This window comes from Erpetoichthys calabaricus, chromosome 17 (genome assembly GCF_900747795.2).
Source record: "Erpetoichthys calabaricus chromosome 17, fErpCal1.3, whole genome shotgun sequence".
Taxonomy (NCBI): Eukaryota; Metazoa; Chordata; class Cladistia; order Polypteriformes; family Polypteridae; genus Erpetoichthys; species Erpetoichthys calabaricus.
This window is the reverse complement of record NC_041410.2, coordinates 24,869,335-24,888,568: the sequence shown is the minus strand read 5'-3', so window position 1 is coordinate 24,888,568 and position 19,234 is coordinate 24,869,335. Positions and strand designations below refer to the sequence as shown.

The 19,234-nt window shown below is 41.1% G+C and overlaps 1 protein-coding gene across 1 annotated transcript in view; it reads right to left on the bottom strand.

Annotated features, from left to right (window-relative positions):
• Positions 1 to 19,234, bottom strand: part of st14 (ST14 transmembrane serine protease matriptase) — a 98,313-nt gene that overhangs the window by 18,831 nt on the left and 60,248 nt on the right. Inside the window, exons 11-16 of the mRNA XM_028822467.2 lie at positions 16,364 to 16,494; positions 15,694 to 15,798; positions 9,246 to 9,353; positions 8,625 to 8,738; positions 3,811 to 3,930; positions 3,510 to 3,690 (exon numbers count right to left, since the gene is read on the bottom strand). Coding sequence (XP_028678300.1) covers positions 3,510 to 3,690; positions 3,811 to 3,930; positions 8,625 to 8,738; positions 9,246 to 9,353; positions 15,694 to 15,798; positions 16,364 to 16,494 — 759 coding nt within the window. The remainder of the gene's footprint in view (positions 1 to 3,509; positions 3,691 to 3,810; positions 3,931 to 8,624; positions 8,739 to 9,245; positions 9,354 to 15,693; positions 15,799 to 16,363; positions 16,495 to 19,234) is intronic.

The window sequence follows — 19,234 nt, the reverse complement described above, 5'->3', positions numbered from 1 at the left end:
GAGTTCACTGGAAAGAGCACACTTTTATTCAAATTAATTCTGAGACCTGCAATCTTTTGAAATTCTATTAGGACTGCAGGCACAGTATTTCTGTGGATCTGATATATTATATATATATATATATATATATATATATATATATATATATATATATATATATATATATATATATATATATATATATTCACGGCATTCGTAGTCTGTGTCACAATCTGATTGTATGGGTGGTTACCTACCAGGTAACACTTGTGGTTGGCCAGTAATCTGCTAACATCCGCCACGGTGCCCTCAGTTTGTGAGGAGCAGGTCATAGAATGGTTGAAATAGTTTACTGTCAAATAAATGCAAAGAGTACGCGACACGTGTTTTGCCCTAATTCTGGGCTCATCAGGCGTACAAACTCCACTGCACTCCCTCTCGGGAATCGAACCTCGGACGTCAGCGGCGATGCCCCTAACGTTGCGCCACGGCGTGTGGTTCGTTTATTTGACAGCATGTAGATCGGGGTAATTACATTCACGGCATTCGAAGTCTGTGTCACAATCTGAATGTATGGGTGGTTACCTACCAGGTAACGCTTGTGGTTGGCCAGCAATCTGCTAACATCCGCCACGGTGCCCTCAGTTTGTGAGGAGCAGATCATAGAATGGTTGAAATAGTTTACTGTCAAATAAATGCAAAGAGTACGCGACACGTGTTTCTCTACATGCTGTCAAATAAACGAACCACACGCCGTGGCGCAACGTTAGGGGCATCGCCTCTGGCGCTGACGTCCGAGGTTCGATTCCCAAGAGGGAGTGCAGTGGAGTTTGTACGCCTGATGAGCCCAGAATGAGGGCGAAACACGTGTCGCGTACTCTTTGCATTTATTTGACAGTAAACTATTTCAACCATATATATACAGTGTATATATATATATATATATATATATATATACACCATATCATCTGCATATAATTAAATTTTCTGATCAAAATAAAAAAAAAAAAAAAGGGGGTCACCTTTCGATTTACCAGTCGTTCGATCTATGTCTCTACCCTCACCTACTGTTATCATCTTTGGATATTGACTGAAAAAATGAGATTGTGGATACAAGTGGCCCAAATGAGCTTTCTCCACTTGTTGCCTGGGTTCACCCTTAGAGACAGTGTGAGAAGTGCAGACATCGGGGAAGACTGAAGTGGAGCTGCTGACCCTCCACATCAAGAAGAGCCAGCTGAAGAGGTTTGGGTATCTAAAATGGATGGCTTCCTATGGAGGTTTTAGGGGCATGACCAGCTGGGAGGAGACCCAGGAGAAGACGCTGGGCTCACTGGGAGGATTATATCTCCCAGATGGCCTGGGAACGCCTTGGGATCCGACAGTATGAGCTGGCAAGTGTAGCTGGGGAAAAGGACATAGTCTCACTGCTAACCTGGTCTCAGATAAGCAGTGGAAAATTAATGAATGAATGAAGTTCTGTTATTTTTTACTAAGCATAGTTGATTACTCCGACTCTTCAAATCACTCCCATTTCCAGCTTGCAGTTAATTCATAACTCTGTAAGCAAGCATTTCAACTAAAGATAGGTAACAGTAACTTGAGTAATATGATCTAATTGTCCGGTTGCTATGTCTCAGTCATTCCAATTGATGGCGCATTACAAACATGCAACACTTTTTTTTTAGAAATCTCATGCCAAATGGCACATAACAGAGTCATGCACATTGCATGATGCAATGCAAATGTTAAATGCAGAGGTCTACATTGATTACTTAAATTTCAACAATTCTTAGATGGGTATCACAACTAGTGAAATATAAAGTTATAAATGGCTTTACCTCCTTTATTGTACAGGAAGATACACTTGAAGGAGGCCCCGAATATTCTGTTGTAACTTCCGTTAGGATCAAGCAATTTGAACAAAACAATATGCTATATACTTTGATGTATGTGTAATCAATTGCATTGCATGCAATGCAACAAGTGGTTACCGTTTTCTGCCAGACACATTTCGACGCATTGCTCCATGATCCTGAACGTATTGGCAAGCGTCTCAACGGGAATAGCAGCAATTTCATGTTGGATGTTTTCCTTCAATTGTTCTACAGTGCGACGCTTGTTCCGATAGACTTTTTCTTTGAGCATAACCCAAAGGAAGAAGTCTGGTGGTGTCAGATTCGGCGACCATGGTGGCCAAAGCCCCTTTGAAATTACCCTGTTGCCGAAGGAGGACTCAGTTTCTGCCATGCTCCTAGCCGACGTGTGACACGTTGCTGCATTTTGCTGGAAGTGACCTTAAGTTAACTCACGATCATCCAGTTGATTCTGACATCGCTTAAATGAATTGGTGACCCAATAGGTTTGCATGATGAAGACGCGCTGCTCAATACTGTACAGCACCATCCTGATGAGAAGTTGAGTGACTGAGTGAAGGGGTATGGGCGATATGTACCCAGAAGTTTCAAATGGAGATTAAATGTCGCAATGGCTGTCTGGCACCTACCTCATCGCTCCGACACAGGGGTATCCCGGCTTGTTTGAAGCGCAATATACTGAGGAGCACAATACATGTTGTTTCATTCAGATTGCTGTGTCCTAGCGAGAGTTATTACAGAATATTCGGGGCCTCTTTTTAGTGAATCTCCCTGTACCTTATAACCTAATACTTTTAACACTAGAGTGCAAACTTTGATCACAAAATGAAGTCTTAAATCTAATATAAATAAAAAATAAGAGCAAAACAGCTGGTATTTTATTGAATCTTTGTTCTGGCACTGTCCATTATGGTTTTTCTCCAATTTTGGAAACTTTGAACAGCAGTTTCTTTGTTTATGCCTTTAATTGTTTTTGGGGGGGTCTATTACTTTCTGATTTTTCTGATGGCCTATGCCATATTTTTATGTCAATGGTGACCCCATTGCCAGTCACATGACCAGGTGTTGTCACAACACAAATCTTATTTAAAATGGAGTTTGCAGCAGTCGGCATCCAAGTATGAGATCTGGCAGTTTTGTTAAGATGGACTCTTGATTGCTGACTTCCCACTAAATACTTAGATGACACCTCAGCCTGGTTTATTTCTTGGTCTCTTAAAATTCTCTCCAGGCTTTCATAACAGGTATGATCAAATTAAGAATATACTGTACATGGAATTGAACTGTTTCAAGAATTTAATTTGAGAATGAAGTCCTTATCCCTTTAACTTACGGTATTCTTGTTACAACTCAAGGTGCAGCTATTCATACAGCTTTATTGCCTGTTATGAGAATATAGATTGATAATATGGATTGATGAGACATGGTGGGCTGAAAGAGCTACTCTAAGCAAAATTTAAATGGACCTTTTTGTAAATAGGAAAATGTATTAGAGTTAGTTACTGTGTATACAGTTTACTAGGTTTCCCTAAATAAAGGAATGACTGAGCAGGATTGGCTCCTGTGACACCAATCTATACCATGAAAAGATTTTGTGGTCTATGGGTTAGCAAGAACTAGTCAAACAATGTATACAGACATACAGGCACTCACTCTGGGTTGCTGGTCGAGAAGCAATGAGATGCCGAGACGAGCCAACGCTCCGAGATGATTGAGGCCGCACAGGTGTGACCATTTGTCTGAAAGTGCAGACTAACCTGCCATGGCCACTCCCCGATATCTGCATCAGTGCCACCCACAATACGATTGTGCTTATAAGGACGAATCCCACAATCTTCAACATTTTAAGAAAGCAGGGTAAAAAGGAAAAAAAAAAAAAAGTTACAAGTTAGTGGTCTTCATAAGATGAAAGAAATGTAACTGCTACTAGGTGGATGAAACAAAACAAACTTACTGCAGTTCTCCTCATCAGAGCCATCCTCACAGTCTTCTTTCCCATCACATTCTGCATTGGCACAGTTTACACATTTATTATTCTTGCACTTGAAGGTGAAATCGGTACAGATCCCAGTGGCTGTCCAGGACCAAAAATGTAAAACCATTTTACATCAGAGAAACAGCCAATAGTCATATTCAGAATGTGCAGTAACTGCTTTTGGTTTAAGCATTTGTGGAGTGCTACACATAAACTGCAGCCACACACAGTGTGACAGCTGGAGCATTAAGGAAGCAGTCATTAAACTCTCAACTCCAAGTACAAACAGAAATAAAATGCAATCATTAGAGGTCCCTAACATCAAACTATTCAATAAGTGTAGTTAGAAGCAGGGTTCTGCCAATCATCTTATCAGCTCCTTTCACACATGCAGGCTCTGCCAAAATTTAGAGGTAAATTACTGAAATGAGATCATGCGTGAACAAAGCCATACCTCAGGATCCAACGTGGCAACTGTCCAGTTAGATGGCTAAGTTTAGAAGTGTTTGTTGTGCTGTTGAACAATGTAGTTCCTCATGTTGTGGTCTGTACTGATATTCTAATTGTATGACCTTTACAAAAATCAAAACCCCTCAACTAGCACTGTTATAACAATAAATTATTTACATTTACAAAAGATTGCACTATTCTTTGGAATTTATTGCTTTCGCTTATAGAGTATGTGCATATGTGGGACAGTGTGCCGGCACAGTGATTGACTGCCTCACAGACCCAGCAAAATATTATCACCTTCTAACATAAGACATGCAACTGTGGATACAACTGAAGTAGCTGGGAGATTTAGCTAATAAATGTACAGAGGTCTTCCTTTACCTCAATAGTTTTTAGCAGCCATGAAGAAAGTTTCTTTACAGTTTTATGAGACTACCTACAGTAATCTAAAAAAAATTGTGAAACTCTAATAAGCAAACTGCTCTCCACTGAAATCAAGGAAAAAACAATTGAGCCACTGGCCATAGCAAAGGGCTGCAGTTTTCCCCATCGGTAAAGACAGCACTGCACTTACTGACTCAGAAATAAGCGACGCGGTGGTACAAACTTCAAAATCAGGCCAAAAACAAAAAAGGAGTGGTATGCATAAGCCCCTGCTGCAATAATCTTGTACTCAGATTGCTCCGTTTCTGCTTCCCTATCTATAGCACCATTTATGTTTCCAACAGGTCTCTGTGAATTGAGTGGATTGGGTCAAAACAGCATTACATTCTCAAACCTGCTTAATTCAACTCAGAAGTCATGGGTATTGGGGTGTGTGTGGGGGGGGCTCAGTACTTACTGGGTGTAGGTGTGAATACAGCCATGAACAGCGTGCCACTCCATCACGGGAGCCACTCACACACACACAGAACAATCAAACATGCGTGTATTTGGTGTTGTGGAAGCGAGTACCAGAATACTTCAAGGAACACCAACACAGACTTGTGGAGAATGTGCAGATTTCACATCGAGAATCACCAGGTGAATGCCACCACCATTTACGGTATTTATATAGCACATTTACATGAAAGTAGGTCAAAGTGCTTTACAATACTAATAGCTAAACACTAAAGATCTGTAATTTATAACAATAGAGACTTAATGTCCAGTCTAATCACAAATTACGGTCAGATGGCCTAGCACAGAGGTGGTGAACTCCAGGCCTGGAGTGCCGCAGTGGCTGCAGGTTTTCATTCTAACCCTTTTCCTAATCAGTGACCAGTTTTCACTGCTAATTAACTTTTTCCCCATCACTTTAATAGCCCTGTTAGAAGAGTTCAGCCCTTTGATTTGATTCTTTTCTTCATTAAATGACAGCCAAGCAGAAATGAGATGTGAAACGAGCTAACAGATGACCAGCTAAACTGGGGCTTCAAACTCCAACCAATTTCACTCCAATCACTTTCTTAATGAGAAGCCAATTCTTGCTGTTAATTAAACCTGTTATTTAATTCCATGGCTTGTTGCTGCTCTCATTCTGCCACAGCAGACATTTCGAAAACTGTTGTTTTTCTGTTCTTTCTAAGAGCACCGTCAAAATGTTTTGGTTACCTGAGAGATCAACCTTACCAAGACCATCACCTCTCTTTAATTTCAGATATTGTGTAATGGGCACAGGAGAGCTGGTCATGTGGTGGCTTGTTTTGTGTCTCATTATTGTTTGGTTGCTAATTAAAGAAAAAGAAACAACTAAGGGGCCTGAGTCAAGTTAATTAAAAGAAGTAAACAGCAGCAAAAACTGGTCACTAATTAAGAAGATGGTAAGATTGAAAACCTGCAGCCACTGCGGTACTCGAGGCCTGGAGTTCGCCACCCCTGGCCTAGGAGGATAGGGAAATAAAAACTCCAGTTGGCGGGATGTTAGTGTAGCTCACCAGGCTATTTAAGAAATGGCCGAGGTCACCACTGCCTAACCTTGGATGGTCGTGCGTTAAACAGTCAGGGTGTCCAGTAACGTATCAGTAAGCAAATTCCACAAAACACCCAGAATCAGTCAGCCATGTTGGGAACATGCACTGGTTACAGTGCGTTGCTGTACCCACCACACGACGAACCAGGGATCCGAATTGCAACGGGTGACACCTCAGCAGCACACTGAACAGGACTGGATGCAGAGTAACATCATACCCAGGATAGAGCAGTTACAGGTTAAGGGCCTTGCTCAAGTCACTTCTGGCATTTACAGGATTTGGCACAGATCCCTAGCCTCAGAGACACCACTCCACCCACAATGGCTAAAACTAAAATTTCCTGGGTGCAAAGTGTAATAGATGTGTAATTCTCCATGCTAATTCCATCCTGCCCCTTGTTCTTCCAGTGAGCTTTTGCCAACTGTGGGTTCCACACACACATCCCTAGTTAATTACCAGAAGAGTCCCTTATTACCTCCCATTAGCAATGGATACCAGTGCTTCTAATCGACAGAATTGTTGCCTCTTCACTCATTTAAATTATGTACGTTGCCCCTTCTCTTGGCATATGCAGTCTCTCCATTAGGCATCAAGTGTCAGGCTAAACACGTATGGATGGATGGATGGATGGATGGATGGATGGATGGATGGATGGATGGATGGATACTTTATTAATCCCAATGGGAAATTCACATTCTCCAGCAGCAGCATACTGATACAATAAATAATATTAAATTAAAGAATGATAATAATACAGGTGAAAAACAGACAATAACTTTGTATAATGTTAAATGTTAACGTTTACACCCCCGGGTGGAATTGAAGAGTCGCATAGTTTGGGGGAGGAACGATCTCCTCAATCTGTCAGTGGAACAGGACAGTGACAGCAGTCTGTCGCTGAAGCTGCTCCTCTGTCTGGAGATGACACTATTTAGTGGATGCAGTGGATTCTCCATAATTGATAGGAGCCTGCTGAGCGCCCTTCGCTCTGCCACAGATGTTAAACTGTCCAGCTCCATGCCAACAATAGAGACTGCCTTCCTCACCAGTTTGTCCAGGCGTGAGGCGTCTTTCCTCTTAATGCTGCCTCCCCAGCACACCACTGCGTAGAAGAGGGCGCTCGCCACAACCGTCTGATAGAACATCTGCAACATCTTATTGCAGATGTTGAAGGACGCCAGCCTTCTAAGGAAGTATAGTCGGCTCTGTCCTTTCTTGCACAGCGCATCAGTATTGGCAGTCCAGTCTAATTTATCATCCAGCTGCACTCCCAGATATTTATAGGTCTGCATCATCTGCACACAATCACCTTTGATGATCACGGGGTCTATGAGGGGTCTGGGCCTCCTAAAATCCACCACCAGCTCTTTGGTTTTGCTGGTGTTCGGTTGTAGGTGGTTTGAGTCGCACTCATCCTCCAGCCCATTCCTGATGCAGCCCATGATAGCAGTGTCATCAGCGAACTTTTGCACATGGCAGGACTCCGACTTGTATTGGAAGTCCGATGTATATAGGCTGAACAGGACCGGAGAAAGTACAGTCCCTTGTGGCGCTCCTGTGTTGCTGACCACAATGTCAGACGTGCAGTTCCCAAGACGCACATACTGAGGTCTGTCTTTAAGATAGTCCACGATCCATGCCACTAGGTATGAATCTAATCCCATCTCTGTCAGCTTGTCCCTAAGGAGCAGAGGTTGGATTGTGTTGAAGGCGCTAGAGAAATCTAGAAACATAATTCTTACAGCACCACTGCCTCTGTCCAAGTGAGAGACGGATCGGTGTAGCATATAGATGATGGCATCCTCCGCTCCCACCTTCTCCTGATATGCAAACTGCAGAGGGTCAAGGACGTGTTGAACCTGTGGCCTAAGGTGGTGAAGCAGCAGCCTCTCCATGGTCTTCATCACATGTGATGTCAGAGCAACAGGCCGAAAGTCATTCAGCTCACTAGGACGTGATACCTTTGGGACTGGGGTGATACAAGATGTTTTCCAAAGCCTCGGGACTCTCCCTGTTCCAGGCTCAGGTTGAAGATGCGCTGTAGAGGATTCCCCAGCTCCGATGCACTAGTGGGGATCTACAGTAAAAATATGGGACAAAGAAACTGACCGTCCACCACAGACCTATCCGCAAAAACTGTAGGAGTGGTAAAGGAGTGTTTGTGCAGTGTTTGCCACAATCCAATGATTAGAAAATTGTGCTCCAAGCTGAATCTCTCTTCTTGTGGTGAATTACGACACATGGATATCAGCTCTTGAGATGTCTAGTAGAATCACACAAAATTCAAGAGCATTCACCCTGAAGGAAGCGACCCAGTTATTTTGCAATTGTGCAGGGTTGAATGAAAACATTTTAAGGGCCTGTGCAGCCTTTGTTTTTGATACTCACAATTATCGCATGAAGACTCATCACTGCCATCAGAACAATCTTTTACAGCGTCACACAATTTGCTCTTGGAGATACAGACCCCATTATTGCATTTCCACTGATCAGGATCACAACCTTGAAATAAAAAAAGAAAAGGAATGAAACATGTGGGAGAGATTTTCGGGAAGCTATTGGTTTCTGGACAGAAAGTTCAGGTTAGCACAACAAAACGGAGGCTTGGCAGCTTCAGAAACGGAGTTCTTCCAAATCAAGCCCTGCTTTTTTTTTTTTTTATGAGCAGCAACTATCGTCCACTTAAAAAGACTCAATTTCAAAGTCATTCCTTCATCTAAAACCACTATTTACTTAGTTCTTCTGAACACAGCGGGCATATGAAGCAAAAGTAAGAGATATTGATAGAGGGGCTCAGCACAAATAGAATCTCAAATTCCCACAGTGACTTTCACACAAAGAAAATAAACTCCCTGGCACTGTCACGTGCAGACTCCATTTAGCAGATTAGAAAACATCAAGGCCTTGTTTCTGCTGAGCTCTCCTGTTAAGGTTACAGTCAATTTATTTGACAAGACTCTTGTGCTGCAGGATTAAAGCGCCAAATTGGAGGGAGGAGGGGGTCCTTACTGCATTCCATCTCATCGCTGCCATCCCCGCAGTCATTCACTCGGTCGCACACCCAGTATTTGGGTTTGCACATTCCGTTCTTGCAGGAAAATTGATCTGCATCGCACTCTGTAGGGCAAGAGGAGAATTACACTGTGAGTCAAAGCGGAGAACAAACACACTCTTCTCTATATTTGTCAAAAGACGCACCATTATGTTCAACGCTAAAGAGCAGGTACTTCATTATTATGATGCATGTACAGTCATTAAAGTTTCAGGGACATTAATAAATACACACTTAAAATGAATTTTTGTATCCAAAAATAGCCACATACTGTAAATATGCATTTAAAAGGCACATGGCAAAATGTGCTTGTTTCAGATATTAAACACACACGTATACATTGCATTTTCAATATTACACATTTGGTTTACAATACATATTCTTATTAAAAAATAAATAAGTTGATACCTAAACTGCTGCCTGAAATAAGTAAACCATAAATGTACACATTTTGTCTTATAAAACTTGTAAGAGGCCACCTTAAAAAGTTAATCTTAACGGCAAATTCACATGTAAGTTGTTTGTTGATGCATAAAAAAATGTAGGATTCTGTTAATCCCCTAAAGCTAACCTGTAAAGGAACTTCCTTATTGCTCAACTGTAGTTGTAATGTAAAAATGGAACTTTAGCCAGTCTGTTCAATAGCTAGAAAGAGCTGCCTGCAAATAGACGGATACAATGGCATAGAGCTTTCTGACCGCATGTCCTGGTGTGTGTACGGTATGGCACATATGTATGTACACTCCTCTAACTCCAAGGCTGCGGATTCAAATCCGGCTACTGACACAGTGACATTGAGCAAGTCACTTCACCTGCTTATGCTCCACTTGGAAAAACTTAAAGTACAGAACCCAGTGGCATCTCAAATGTTAAGAAGTCACGTTTGATAAAGGTGTCGGCCCTTTTGAATAAAAGCGTCTGCTAAGCAAATACACTGCCTGGCCAAAAAAAAAGTTGCCACCTGGATTTAACTAAGCAAATAGGTACAAGCCTCCTATTGGATAATTACTGCATGGGCGATTATCTTTCAGCTGGCAACAAGTTATTTAACCCCAACTGGTGCAATGAGTTGCTTCTCATTTCTTAAACAACCATGTCGAAAGATACATCTCGTGGTCGTGGAAAAGATGTTAGTCTGCTTGAGAAGGGTCAAATCATTGGCATGCATCAAGCAGAGAAAACATCTAAGGAGATTGAAGAAACTACTAAAATTGGGTTAAGAACTGTCCAATGCATTATTAAAAACTGGAAGGATAGTGGGGACCCATCGTCTTCGAGGAAGAAATGTGGCCAGAAAAAAATCCTGAATGATCATGATCGGCGATCACTTAAACATTTGGTGAAATCAACTCGAAGAAAAACAACAGTAGAACTCCGGTCTATGTTTAATAGTGAAAGTAAGAGCATTTCCACACGCACAATGCGAAGGGAACTCAAGGGATTGGGACTGAACAGCTGTGTAGGCGTAAGAAAACCACTAATCAGTGAGGCAAACCGGAAAAAAAGGCTTCAATTTGCTAGGGAGCATAAAGATTGGACTCTGGAGCAATGGAAGAAGGTCATGTGGTCTGATGAGTCCAGATTTATCCTGTTCCAGAGTGATGGGCGCATCAGGGTAAGAAGAGAGGCAGATGAAGTGATGCACCCATCATGCAAGATCTTGGTGAAAAATTAATGCAACACTGGATGGAACTAAATCTTGTGACATTGCAGAAGCTTATCGAAACAATGTCACAGCGAATGCGTGCCGTAATCAAAGCTAAAGGCGGTCCAACAAAATATTAGTGTGTGTGACCTTTTTTTTTGGTGGCGACTTTTTTTTTGGCCAGGCAGTGTAACTGTAAATGCAAATCTTATACAAGCACTTTTTATTTTTTGAGTATTATTATTTTTCTCTTTATTTTTGTGTGAACAGTTTTTGCTTTTGGGCGGCACGGTGGCGCAGTGGGTAACACTGTTGCCTTGCACTTGGGAGACCCGGGTTCGCTTCCCGGGTCCTCCCTGCGTGGAGTTTGCATGTTCTCCCCGTGTCTGCGTGGGTTTCCTCCCACAATCCAAAGACATGCAGGTTAGGTGCATTGGCGATCCTAAATTGTTTCTAGTGTGCGCTTGGTGTGTGTGTGTGTGTGCGCACCCTGCGGTGGCCTGGCACCCTGCCCAGAGTTTGTTTCCTGCCTTGTGCCCTGTGTTGGCTGGGATTGGCTCCAGCAGACCCCTGTGACCCTGTAGTTAGGATATAATGGGTTGGATAATGGATGGATGGATTTTGCTTTCAATTTTACTAAAACTTTTAATACAAGAAATACTCAAACTGTGGAATTATTTGCATACACGTCACGCACATTGTCTGAATCTTTCTGCAGAATTTTGGAAATTCTGGAGTAATGAAGCTAGGAAACAGGTACCCTCCTCACATACAGTGTAAGACGGGTATCTGGCTGGCAGGAGGTTGTCAGGACAGGTGTACTGCTAAGATTGCACAGGACAAAGAGAGAGTCCTGCAAATGGCCTATGACAGACAGACAGACAGACAGACAGACAGACAGACAGACAGACAGAATAGATAAAGATGCACATGGAAAAAATAAGTAAAAGTTCTTTCCAATGTTAAACTTATACAGAAAAACATAAATGAAAAAAAAGTTCAAATGTAAATATCAATGGCATGGCCAAACCTCAGTGAAAATTAGATTTAGCTGTGGAAATAAAAAGTGTAAAAACCACAATGATGTGTTGTGTTTAATGCTCAGAAAGGCCGACCTTAGAGCTGGACATTGGTGTCTGCAGAATGGCACAGATGGTAGAATGTCCGATTGTTAGTCACTGGCATTGTGCTTCTGGTCACACCTGCATCCTTTCTGAATATTAGTCTTTTTCAATTTCATATATTAAGAACAAAAACAATCATCCATTATGTACTATTATAAAATTGTTATAGAAAATATATTGTTCTAAAAAATGTAAGATACTTACACCTTTCAGTCTTTATTTCTATCTGTTTGTTATATACTTTAATACACGTTCACCCTATATTATTTTTCAGTCTGGAACCACAATAATTTTCAATTGCTGTCATCTGTATTCTCTAATTTAAACAGATTACATTTCCAGAGCCCCTTAAGAATCGGATGTTTTGCCATCTCTGTCTATCCTGCATTGTTCTTTCATCATTCCTGTTGCATCTCTGCAATAGGGTTAGGGGCATGGGGGGTACTACACCCCAATCTCCCAGCAGATAGCATTATCGTGCAAAAATTAAATGTTTAATAAAAAAGCTGCCTTGCGCCCTGTGTTGGCTGGGATTGGCTCCAGCAGACCCCCTAGGACAGGGGTCGGCAACCCGCGGCTCTGGAGCCGCATGCGGCTCTTCAGCCTCCTTGTAATGGCTCCTTTTGGCCTTGACAAAAAAAAAAAAAAAACATGAAAATGAATAACGGCAATTTCTTAATTTAATTTGTATATAATATATGTAATATATATAATGTTTATTTACTACTACTACTGTTATACACTTTAACATCTAATTTTTATTTTTATTTATAATTTGTCAACTAAAATATGCGTCACATCTACGTTATAGCCCTCGCCTTTACCTGCAGGTGGCTTCTGGAGTGTGCGACCCCCGCACTAACCATGAATAAATCCCAAAAATGAAAAATCCCAGAAGAGAACAGAGAGTTTAATTCTGCGTGGACAGAAGCATTTGCCTTCACCGCCAACGACGCTGGCTTACCGGTGTGCTTAATATGTGGCGATAAATTATCGAACAACAAAAAATGTAACGTTGAAAGACATTTTCGAAACAAGCACTCAGCATTCACTGAAAAATACCCAAGTGAAGATGAGCGAAAGAGAGCAATTTCGGAACTGCAACGGAAAGCTGAACAGAGCAAACATACTTTCAAAAAGTGGATCACTTCTCCACAATCAACTACAGCTGCTAGTTTTGTGGCAGCTCAAGAGATCGTAAGGAGGGGTAAGCCGTTCACAGACGGAGAATACTTGAAAGAATCGTTCATAAAAATATCAGAGCATCTATTCTCTGACTTTAAATGTTTTGGTGTTTGAGCGCATGATGACAGTGTTTGCCAGAGATGTACAGAAAGGTACACTCTCTCACTTCCCCTCCCTGAGAGAGTTCAAAGCAGTGAACATTCACATAAATTGTGATTATTTCCACCGTACAATTATTGCAATGCAAGCTGCATTTAGAGAAAGATTCAGTGAGTTCAGAAAGAAAAAAAACACTCTCTCCTTCCCTGGACATCGACCCATCCCTGCTGAACACATCCGCATTCACAGGAGTAAGTAAGCCCGATCTAGAAATTGAACTGGCCGCATAGCGGATAAAGATTTATGGGTGTCCAAGTTCAAATTCCTGACAGCGGATCTTGAAGAAGTCGCCCGTCAGAAGGCTACTCTCGCTAAAGAGCACAAATGGACTGATATTGAAAACCTCCCCAAACCCGACAAACTTGTTTTCAATACATGGAGTGCCATTCCCGAAACATATATGAACATGAAGAAATATGCATTTGGAGTCCTGTCCATCTTTGGCTCAACATACTTATGTGAGCAAGTTTTCTCAAGAATGAACTTCATAAAGTCCAAATATCTCTCCCACCTCACACATGAGCCTGCAGTCCTGTGTGAAGGTCAAAGTCACATCGTATAGCCCCGACATAGAACAACAACAACATTTATTTATATAGCACATTTTCATACAAAAAGTAGCTGAAAGTGCTAGAGATGATCTGCAGCGAACTTCAGAAACAGAAGTCACATTAAACAGGTGAGAACAATAGCATTTAATAGGCTAATATTTAAAAAAAAAAAAAAAAAACACATTTATTTCAGACCCGGAGCTGATGTAGATTTTTTTGTATGTTCAGGTGCTTCAGTTGATTGCTGGCTGAGAGGGAAACCTGAAGAGGATGAGAGCACACTGAAATGGAATTTTATGTTTACTTTTTTAAAGCTGCTAAGCTACAGCTAAATGTTTTATTTATATTAAAGTGGGCTAGTTTTTATTTTAATTTTATACAGGTATAGGAAGGACTCAAATAGGCCTGCAGAGTTCAGTTACATTTATTTCAAAGTAGGCCTACACATGCACACTGCACTTCTGTTTGTTGTATTCCGTGGTTGTAACATGTAAAATCTAAAAAAAGATTAAAAACTTTTAAAAGTTTATAAGCTGTGTTATGTTTTGCGGCTCCAGACTATTTTTCTTTGGAGGAAGAGGGAGCAAAATGGCTCTTTTCATAGTGAAGGTTGCAGACCCCTGCCCTAGGATATAGTGGGTTGGAGAATGACTGACTGATGACTGACTAAAAAAAGCCCCTCTGCAGTTTTTCCTAGTGAAACACTCAATGCATTTCTTCTCTAGAAAAATATTTCTTTTTGGAGTTTGTGAGGCCTAGTGCCACTGGCCTTACTGTGTTGCATGGGTTGTCCGTTCGTCCCCTCAGTTCTTGGTGTTTTAGGCTTAGCTCTTCTCGTGTGTACACCTGGGCAGCTGACCATTTTAGAAACGGCCATTTTAAATGATCCATTAGTTGATTTCTTGTGATAAGAATTTGCACAGTTCACTATTTTGAAGAAGTCGTTGTCATTACCATGAACCATGTCAATTATTTATGTATAATATGATTAACTAGTTTGTCCACTGAATAAAAAATAGAAATTTATGAATATTAATTTGCACTTCTGCTTATAGTGTTGTTTGATGCTGTGAAATGTTTAATACTGTCCTTTGGTGGCTGCACTGTATGACAATGTGTTGATATTTTGTCATTTTGTGTGACTTTTTATGCCATTATTGGGCTGGCATTTCATTATCACTTGGACTGGTACCCTAATACAGTGTGAACCAGAGTGTCTCTCCCTCAGGAAAGGTTTACTGGAGGCCATCTCTTTACATTTTCCAGAGCTCATTCTACACGGCTCAGAATATCTATTTTCTGAAGCATCTCCTACCTGCATATTCATGCCACTGGCTCACTTGTGCCCAGAGGTCTGTACTTAATTTACCTAAAACCATTAGCTGATGGAAGGCAGGTTTCTTCAAAAAAATTACAGATTAAAATCTAAAATACACTTGTTATCTTCTTCTAGGTGGCCCTAACACATACTTAAGTACACTTATCTTTCCCAGGTATACACAAAAACAGAGTTAAGAATTCTTTGGACTGTCTGGAATATATAATTCACACACAGAGATATACTGCTTGTAATATATATGTGTGTATAAAGTCAGTTTATGTATTTGTAGTTCTAAATCACAAACATACTCTCTAGTTTAGATTTTGATCACTACGTTAATACTAAAGTGTGATACTAGTCACCACTCCTGATGACAAGAGACAAGGACTACACCACTGTATCAGAATCTTCAACACTTACGACAGCCAACTTCATCACTAAGGTCTCCACAATCATTCCAGCCATCACAGCGTAAGGAGCTTGGGACACAATTGCCAGCTTTACAGGTAAACTCTCCGGGGCAGGCTGTAAGAAGAAGGTGACACATTATTTCAGCCAAGGTCATTACTTCAAAACTCTACACGAAATATCAGGACCCAGAAAAATAAATTCTCAATTTATGGAGGATCAAAACAGGATGGACATTTTAAAACCAAAGGGAAAGCTGTGACAGTGAAAATTCAGCATAACAGAGATTCTCATAGCTGGACCACATTGTTAAAAGCACAACATGGTCCATCAGGAATGAACACCCGCTCGCTCGCTCGCTCGCACGCACACACACGTACATACACACACACATTTCTGTAAATATAGTGCTTCATTCTGTTGGTTTAACCTTGTGGTGGTTATCTCAAGATGTAACCAAGAGAACACCAGGTGAGCCTATAAAAGGACAAATTTCTTTTTCTCCTGTACTTTTCTCACCTGTTTAACATGCAGAACATTAAACAAGTACAGTGAGCTTAAATAATCATTCAGCATCACCATCTGTCGCCTGCTATGCAGGATTTCAAAAAATGTTAAAGACAAGCTGCTAGTATTAAAAAGACAGCTTCAGGAGGATGATTAAAATAAAAACATCACTCACGATTGGATGGATTGAAGGCACTATAACTGGCCTCAAAGCCTTTGTCAGTGTAGGACGAATCTGAGTAGAACTTCACCTGTAAAACATTGGTTGTGCTAGCCAGCTGCAGGACAGAGCGTTCACCACAGTATCTGAAACACAACAAGAAAAATGCCTGACAGAAGTTCCCCATGGGTTGGACAGTAAAAAAACAAGAAGACAGTTTGAACATGCAAGATGGCAGAGTGGCAGGTTCTTCCAGCTCCACACACTACATCAAGATGAAAAAGGGCAGATCTGCAAAACCTGTAAACCTTGCTAGCACCAAACCTTTTTCATAATCTTCTACAGTAACGGGTTTGCATCAGGGTTATATATTGTCACACACGTGCGCTTGGGAGGCAGTCAAAGGGCTTAACCGGGTGTGATACGGTGAGTACGGGCTAACACTGTGCCCTAACGCCTCTTCTCCTTCCTCTGCAGATCACCAGGGGCCTCATGTATAAACGATGCGTACGTACAAAAATGTTGCGTAAGAACGTTTCCACGTTCAAATCGCGATGTATAAAACCTAAACTTGGTGTAAAGCCACGCACATTTCCACGGTAGCTCATACCCTGTCGTACGCAAGTTCTCTGCTTGGTTTTGCAGACTGGCAGCACCCAGCGTCAAAGCAGTGCTACTGTTCCTTTGTGGTTACCCTTTTTTTTTAGATCCACATCCCTTATGCGGCTTTATAAATACACTGAAATTTAATGCATCTGATTGTAATTAACCTGTAACAATATAATGGTCCACAGAATGGTCAAACTATTCCAAATACCATAACTGCTTTAGCGTTGTTACTCTCACTGCACCTTCTTCTTCTTCTTTCAACTGCTCCCGTTAGGCGTTGCAATATCGGATCATCTTTTTCTATATTACTCTCACTGCGCCACTCGGAGTATTTATATCACTGTATCTGAGTGTGAATCACAGATCTACAGCAGCTGATTGGAAAGAGAATTATCAGTATACAGCATCAAGCACACACTGCCTCAGCCATTTGTTATTTGAACTGCTCTCATCCAGCAAACGCTTCAAAGCCTTTCCTGTACTGACCTCGCGGTTCACAAACAGTTTCATCCCAAGAACTATAAACACACTCAATCAGTCCAAGTGCTCCTTGTAGAACTGTTTGTACTTATAAGTACAATTACCTCACTGTAAACTTGCAATTCAGTTATAATATTGCACAACCTGAGCCACTTTATAAGCGCATATTTACATATGATGACAATATCATTTTTAAGATGAAATGCAGCAAGATATGTTTATTATATTATACAGATAAAACTTTAACTTTAACTACACAGTGTCGCAGCGCTAGCGAGGAGCTGGAGCTTCGTTCACAGATTGTTCCTGCCTCGCGCTGTCTTCTTGCTGTGGCTGGCGCGACACTGGAAGGATAGATGGATAGAATAATTAAACACTACGAAGATATTTCAATGTTCCTTAAAATTTTGAAGAATCGCCGTTCTAAGCTTACAGATGGCTTAACATCTATTACAGAGCTGATTGTGTGGCGATTGTGTATTTGGAGAAAGAAAAGGAAGGACAGGAATTGGGGGTTAGTACGTTTGAAAGAGACAGTACTTCTGTAATAAAGTATTTCATTGAAGGTCGCACATGGCGCAGCAAGCATCTTGCGTGAGACATGAACAATCACTGCACCACCATATTCCCATGCTTAATAACATGCTTTAACTCCTATCATCATGAAAATATCACATATACTTCTCAGTATTTTAATTATTCAGAGACGTGTAATATTATGAATGTAATGGATTCTGTGTCCTGTCGGAGGAAGAGAAAGCCCGGAAGCACGTAGTGATTCACACACATAGAAGATCAAATACAAAACAAAGCATTTAACGTGCTACTTTAGTTACGATGGGACTTGAGAAACTTGTAAATTAAACGATTTTAAGATGAAGTTTATGATGTTCTGCTTTAATGACAAAATAAACTATGTGATTAAAGTGTAAATTTCGAGATTAAAGTTGACATTTTGTGCTTTTTTCACACTGTGTGCCTTTTTTTTTTCTCTGTACCCTAATAAACTTTCATATGACACTCAGACAGTGGGCTACGACTCACCTTTTCACAGCGACTTTGATATCTAACAACTTTTTTGTGCGACTTTGTGAACTTCAGCTTTCAAGTTTCTTTGACACGCTATGTCACTCGATCAACTTCCTTTTGTTGTTTATACCACTGTTTAAACCAACAAATAGTACGTTTTTCCTTGCCTCCACTTGGTATTCACTGAAAGTCTTCTATTTTCCCTTGTGCTTTTGCCATTGTCTTTTCACAGAAGGTAGCGCTTAAGGGCTATTTATATTGATTTGCATATTCAAACAGGTGTAATTCTGGGAGGAGTTGGGGTGGGACAGAAGGCGTGTGCGTTAATTTTCACGCTGACCGGGATTTATGTTGCGGAAGAACGTGGAAGCTGGTGTTCGCACAGATTTATGCATCTGGATTTTTTTGTGCGTAAGCACATTCCGCTTTTGTGCCTACGTCATGTTATAGTGTGAATTCTACGCACGGCGTTATGCATGAGGCCCCAGATGACAAGAAGACCAAAGCCTTAACCAGCTTCCTTATTCCCCTCTAGACCACACCTTTCTCCTGACCTCACTTCCACCACTTCCTTACTAGACCCGCCTCTTCCTCTCCACCACCTATAAAAACCTGACCTTAATCCTTCTGTTTCAGTCCCATTTTGGACAAAGTCTCTGGTGACTACTCGTTATATGGGGTGGAATCCCCAAACCTTTTTACGTCTTTGTGTTCTTCTATTTACAATATACAGTAGTTGCACTGATGATACAATGTGTTGCTGCACCT